The sequence below is a fragment of the Triticum aestivum genome, chromosome 7D (genome assembly GCF_018294505.1).
Source record: "Triticum aestivum cultivar Chinese Spring chromosome 7D, IWGSC CS RefSeq v2.1, whole genome shotgun sequence".
Taxonomy (NCBI): Eukaryota; Viridiplantae; Streptophyta; class Magnoliopsida; order Poales; family Poaceae; genus Triticum; species Triticum aestivum.
The window spans coordinates 115,211,236-115,217,591 of record NC_057814.1 but is presented as its reverse complement, the minus strand read 5'-3'; the positions used below and the strand labels follow the sequence as shown (position 1 = coordinate 115,217,591).

At 60.7% G+C, this 6,356-nt stretch overlaps 1 protein-coding gene across 1 annotated transcript; it reads right to left on the bottom strand.

The window, feature by feature from the left end:
- Positions 1-4,660: 4,660 nt before the first annotated feature.
- On the bottom strand, positions 4,661-6,054 carry LOC123168323 (F-box protein At5g07610). Its single transcript, XM_044586193.1, has 2 exons — positions 5,760-6,054; positions 4,661-5,679 (listed from the first exon to the last, which is right to left on the bottom strand). Exons 1-2 carry the CDS (start codon positions 5,949-5,951, stop codon positions 5,050-5,052), a joined length of 822 nt encoding a protein of 273 aa, XP_044442128.1. The 5' UTR covers positions 5,952-6,054; the 3' UTR covers positions 4,661-5,049.
- Between the last annotated feature and the right edge of the window lie 302 nt (positions 6,055-6,356).

Sequence of the window (6,356 nt, the reverse complement as noted above, 5' to 3'; positions counted from 1 at the left end):
GTTCCTCAAGCGACCGGCGAGTATTCGGCGCGATCTCAGTGCCAGCCTACCTATGCGCCTCGCGGTGGGCCTCGACGACCTGGTTGGCGGCAGTAGAGTAGCCAGGGAAGTACTCTGCACAAGAAAAAAAGAGAAAGAAGAGAAAAATACCAAGTCAGAGAGTGAACCAAACGGCAAGCGGCAAGCAAGGAACGAAGAAGAGGGCGGCCTACCGTCAACCAAGTCTTCAATCTGGCCGTAGCCGTTGATCAACGACTGCCTCGCCTTGGCCCAGCTCGCCGCCTACGTCTCATATTTGGCTTGGAGGGCGGCCTCGCTATCCTGCACCGCCTTCAGGGCCGCCTTGTGGCTCTCCTCCTGGTCGGCCAGCTTCTTGACCAGGCGGTCACGCTCCTGGGCCAAGGCGTCGAACTCGGCTTCCTTAGCGCGAAGGGCGGCCTGAGTCCCACCCAGCTGCTCCCTCAGTTTGGCGTTGGCCGCTGCAGATATGGTAGAGAAGAAAAGAGCAATAAGAAAGAAGTCGTCAAGAAAGATCCGACCCGACTACTCAGTAGTCGGCCCGAATCTCGGGGACTACACTCAGTGGGTGCGCTGACGCGCCCCCATGTGAGATAAAAGATGAAGCACTTACCCCGGCTCTCAGATAGATCAGCATTCTTCTGGGTCAGCTCCCGAGCCTGGGAGTTGAAGGCAGCCGCGTGGAGGTTGTGGTAGTCTTGCAAGTCAGACAGAGAAGCGAATGAGAACAAGATAACAAACAAAGCCCACTAAGAAGTTCCAAGCCACCTGCTCAGCAGCCGACTCGGAACTCGGGGACTACACCCAGTGGGTGCGCTGACGCGCCCCCATGGAAGAAACCAAGATCAAAAAGCAAAAAACGGGAAGACTTACCCGAATGGCCGCCCGTGTCGCGAGGAACTCGTCATTATATTGCCTCAGCACTGCGGCCTGGGACTGAAGCCGGTTCCGGACTTCTTGCGCCGCCACATTGACCACGACCGTCCCACCACCCGGCGTCCACCCCGAGCTGGCGCTGGCCGCCTCCACGTCCTGGGCCGACGAGCTGGAGCCCGCGGACTTCTGCGGGTCCGGAGCCAAAGTTGCCTTCCCCGCACGCTGGCGCGATGGCGACTGGACCACCAGGTCCGCCCTCACAGCCGGCTCGCGTCCAGCCGATTCCGCAGGCGGCGCGTTAGGCCGGCTGCCTTGGGCCGCCCCAGTCGGCGAGGACGGTGCCGCCTCCCTCTCCGAGACGACGACGTCGTCCTCCCTCTCCAACCCCGGCAGGTCACCGCCAGCTTCCTCCGGCGGGGGCTCCGGGATCTCGGGCGCCGCGACACGCAGGGGGGTGACAAGCAAGGCCCCCTCCACTGTCGCTGCGGCTGCAGCCTCCGCCTGGGCCTTGGCCGCCACGTCGGCATGTGCCTTCGCCGACTCCTCCGCCTCCTCCTGTGCCGCCTTGGCGGCATCCGCCCTCAGCTCTTCCGCCTCCCACTCCTCCCGCGCCTCCCGCGCATTTAGCTCCGTCGCCGCTTGAAGCTCGGCGCGGGGTCCACACGGCGGGTGCTCCCGGATCCTCCCGGCGATCCAACCACGGAGGCGGCAGCAACCCGCTCAAGAGAAAGCGGAGCCCTGATTTTTGAGACAAGACAAGGATTCAGAAATCAACAAGAAAAGAAGAAAGAGTATGCAAGAGAATCCACACTTACGCCGAAACCGTCTGCGGCTGCTTCACCACCTTGCGGAAGCGGGCCGCCTTCGCGGCCGCCTCATCCCGCCTGGTCGCCGCCGCCCCGCCCTTGGGCTTCTTCAGCCGACTGCCGAACAAGCCCGACGCGGCCCGGCGCTTCTGCGCGCCGCCTCAAGCAGGCGGCGCGGCGGAGGAACCCGCTCCATGGTCGGACGCCGACTGGCGGCGTGGGACGACTTCCGCCTCATCGTCATCCGGCCAGTCGTCGAAGCTGGCTCCAAGCCTGGAGCCGCCTGCTTCGCCGCCTCCCGCGTCGGTGTTGTCGTCCATGGCGGCCGCCCCCAAGTCGTGGTCCTCCAAGTCATGCTTCGCCCGGTCAGGGAGAAATCGGCGATCCGCCCCCGACCCAGCCGCAGGTCGAAGGAGAGGGCTCTGCCAAGACGTGCCGACTGGTCAGAGTCGGCCAAGAAAAACTTGGCGACAAAACTAAGAGAAGAAAGGATAAATAAAGCATACCGTAGGCGGGGGATGTGCACGGGAGTACGGCTCCTTGCCAAACCGCCACTCTGCGGAAAGCTTGCAGTTCGCGAGATAATTCACCATATGAGCCACCTCGTCATGAGGCATCTCTTTGGTGAACATCCGACTCGGGTCGAGTTGGCCGCTCATCTGACAGATCAGATGAGGGCGGCTTTGAAGCGGGAGCACCCGACACGTGATGAAGGCGGCCAGCAGGTCGGACCCAGTCAGGCCCTCCAACTGGATCATTACCCGGAGCCGGGCGACGGCCGCGGCTCCAGCCGGCGACAGCGTCACGGCTCGATAGGACCACTGGGGCCGCCTCCCAGCCGGCGGGCCGGCTACGTAAGCCGGCAGGTTGACGTAGTGGCCTTGTGGGGCGACGTTCTTCACGTAGAAGTACGACTTCTGCCAGCGCTTCACCGACTGGATCCGCGTGATGACGGGGAAGGGGTTGTCGGCTGCCGGCCTCCGCATCGCGATGAAGGCGCCACTCTGAGCCGGCACGCCCTGCATGCGGGTGCCGAGCTTGGTTTGGAAGAATTCCCCCCAGAGCTCGAGGGTGGGGAGAACGCCAAGAAAGCCCTCGCACAGGGTGACGAAGGCGGACATCAGCACCACCGTGTTTGGAGTAAGGTGGTGCGGCTGGAGCTGATAAAACTCGAGGAAGGAGCGGAAGAAGGCGCTCGCGGGCAGACCGAGGCCGCGCAGGAACTGCGAGCGAAAGATTACCCGCTCGCCTTCCTCCGACGCCGGCGTGATCTCCTTCTCCGGCGCGAGACGGACCCGCACCTGGTCCTTGCCGGGCAACCACCGCGTCTTGCGGAGGAAGTCGATGTGGTCCATATGGACGTTGGAGCCGTCCTAGTCCCCGCCGTACTGCATGATGGCGAGAAAGGGTGCGGCGGCGGAGAAAGCACGGCCTCACGGTGGCAAAGCTGCGGGGTGGTGCGAAGGTTGGCGGGACGGTGCGGCGGCGAGACGCTGCTATGATGGAAAGGAGGAGGAAAAAGATGGCGGAGAGAAGAGGAGCGTGCGAGCGTCTGCCGCTTCCCCTCCTCCCCCTACTTATAGCCTCGTGCGGCGAAGCCGAGGAGGCGAGGCGTGGGGGTGAACGTGGGATTAACTGCGCCCACTCCCCCACGTCCCGCGATTATTGCGCCCTAACGGCGTGCAGAAACCGCCGCCGGAAGGCGTGCGGCCCCTTTGGGCCACAGAGAATCCGCGCCTGGGCCTAGGCGTAGGAGTGGTGGGCCCCCGGCCTGTGGCAACGTCCTGTCACGCACGTGGGTTGGCAGGCTTTTTTCAGCCGAAGGACGCCACGTGGTTCGCGGGCGGCGAGCGGCCGGCCCACAGCCCGACGCGCGCACCAACTGACTCCCGCCTTCAGACTTTAGAAATTTCGCCAAGACGGCGCGCCCAACCGAAGCCGGCTCCCAGCTGCCAGCTCGTCAAGATAAGAAGCTGACCGAGCTTCTCGACCTCCTCTCAGCTTCGAAGCCCAACCAACTTTGGGGACTACTGTCGGAGTAAATGGCCACGGGTAGCCTAACCGACTCCCCCTGGCTCTTTGAAAAATTATCAGGCCAATCGAGCCTTCAAGCATCCAGAGCATGGGGCCGCCTTCCTCTGGCCGGCTATCCCCAGGGCCGACTACCAGAAGACGACCTGGCCTCAAAAACCTTCCCGAAGAAAGCTACGAGATGGCCGACTCCAGGAAGCCGGCCCTGAGAGGACCGACTCCCAGAAGCCGGCCATGAAGAAGACCGACTCCCAGAAGCCGGCCAAGACTGCACCCACATAACGGTGATAAGACGGGGCATGGCCGCAGTACAGCCCACTACCGCCGAAACCCGGAACAAGCATGGCCACAGGGCGCCGTACGGGTCAGCCATCCCCCGTCCGGCGCGGCACTGTAGCCATGTTGACCTCGACGTCACCCACGACAGGCGCCAGTACGACCCGCGGGCGGCGGGCCCCTTTAGCCAGAGAGACGCTTGAAGGCGGCCCGGCCTCCCCTAGTCGGCCTGGGGCGTAGTCGGCCTCCCTCCTTCGAAACATGTGCCTCATTAAGGAGACAAGACGAGGTGAGGCTACAGTGAGAGCCCGCAAGGCGGCGGCACTGTAGCCACGCTTACCTCGACAAAGCTCTCGTCATCAGGGGCAAGGCAACAGTAACCAGCCGCCGACAAGGCCCCCAAGCGGTGGGGCCGGCCTGTCGGCCAAGAGGCCGGCAGCCGGCGGGACCCACCAGTCGGCGGGACCCAATGGCCGGCGAGCACAGACACTGACGGCTGGGACCCGCGCCCAGCCGGATTACCATTGTACCCCTGGGGGGTAGGCCTATATAAACCCCCCGGGACACCCATGCAAAGGGTTGATCTCACATAGTTTCACACACCACATAGAGAGAAAAGGAGAGCTAGCCTTGCCCTTCTTCTTCCCCTAGCCAAACAGCTCAAGGCGCACTTGTAGCTACTTGTATTGATCTAGTGATCATGCGGAGACCCCGCAGAGCAGGACTAGGGGTGTTATCTCCACGGAGAGCCCCGAACCTGGGTAAGATCCGCCGGCGTGCATGTCTTCGCCTTATCCCGTTTACAAGCACCGGCGATGTCTTACTGGCTCCCACAATGATAAGCCACTCGTTGGCATATGTCGCACCTACCACCTGACACAAGCATTCCTTTTCATGTCCACTGTGACTATTGACGAAGATCGAGTAGGGAAATGCATAATGCCATTTAGGAAGGTGCTTTCTGAATCACTAACCCAATATGCACTGCTATCATTGTGCTGACTCTGCATTGAAGTCCACCCTCCAGTTTCCGATGAGTAGATCATGGCCGCGGACAGGCCATATTCATAATATGTGTCAGGGGCACAAACACCACAAAGCGGGACGGGGTGGCCGGGTCAAAGCTCAAGAAGTATTTGCCTAGGCTGAAACGCGAAAGGTCGTCAGGCAATTCTATAGGAGGCAACACAGTCCATTGATGAGTAGCAGGATTGCAGACAACATAATCGAATTCCTTAGCCTCAGGCCATTTAAAACATTGCCCCGGCCCTGGATTCGGGACAAAATTCCAACCGTATTGCCTAGGACGGCGGGATGTCCAGCATTTGCAAAGGAGAAGGCTGGTGCTGCACTGTTGGATGCTGAAATACTTATAGCTGCCGCGTAAGAAACGGAGATTGGGGTCGACAATGGGAGGATCTTTCCCGGACAAATTCTGGAAACGCCAACCGAGATTGAAGAAGAAGAAACCAGACAAGGTCTGCGGCGACCTCTTGCGGACTCCGGGGTCGGAGCAGAGGGCGAGCCATTGTTTGGACACGCACTTGAAGTGGAAGAGCGAGGTGTAGGGCACCCGCGAAAGGATCTCAACGAGAACGTCCTCCGGGAAGCTCGCCGGGGTTTCCTCCTCCCCCTGCTGCTCATCCTGGGCCTCCCGTTTTATCTTCTTGTTCTAAAGATGTGATAAAGACATTTCATTTAGGTCACGGGTCGATTTCACGGATCGAAGAATACAAGAGGCGAGGAACACACCTGAGAGGCGACCGGAGTGACAGCGAGGTAAGGCAGCAACGGCGTCGGCGGCGAACGGGATGGGGCCTCCTCGTCGCGGCACTCGTGGCCAGTCGCCGGTGGGTGGTCCTGCTCTCGGAATCTTTGTTCGCCCGTTCCTCCTCCTCCTTCTTCTCCTCCTCCTCCTCCTCTTCCTCCTCCTCCTGGGGGCATTGCGGCTCGGCTGCTCGAGCGTTGTCGCCGGCAGGCCGCACAGGTCGTCTGGTGGAGCGAGGGTTTGGTAAGGGGAATGGAGCAGGGAGCGGCGGCGGTGGTGTTAGGCTTGTGTGGTCAGTCGTTCGCGAGAAGAAAGAGCCGTGGGCTTGTTTGGTCGGCCCAATTGAGCCATCGGAAAGCTGATATGTCTTTCAGTTATCGGAAAGCCCAACTCTGATATGTGATATGTCTTCTTTTTCTCAGAAAGAAACAAACGTAATGTCTTCTTCTAAGCTTCAGTCATCGGAAAGCTGAACCAATGAATTGAAGAATCCATGAATCATGAATTTGATTTGAAGAATGTGCAAGAGATCAGTCGGCAGCTACTGCTTGGAGGTCACACAGGTAAGTCTGTTGTCAGTG

Excerpts from the sequence above, each read along its gene's own strand:
- LOC123168323 (XM_044586193.1), bottom strand. The coding sequence starts at position 5,951 with ATGCCCCCAGGAGGAGGAGGAAGAGGAGGAGGAGGAGGAGAAGAAGGA. Across the intron at positions 5,680-5,759 it reads TCACTCCGGTCGCCTCTCAG|AACAAGAAGATAAAACGGGA; the intron begins GTGTGTTCCTCG and ends TCACATCTTTAG.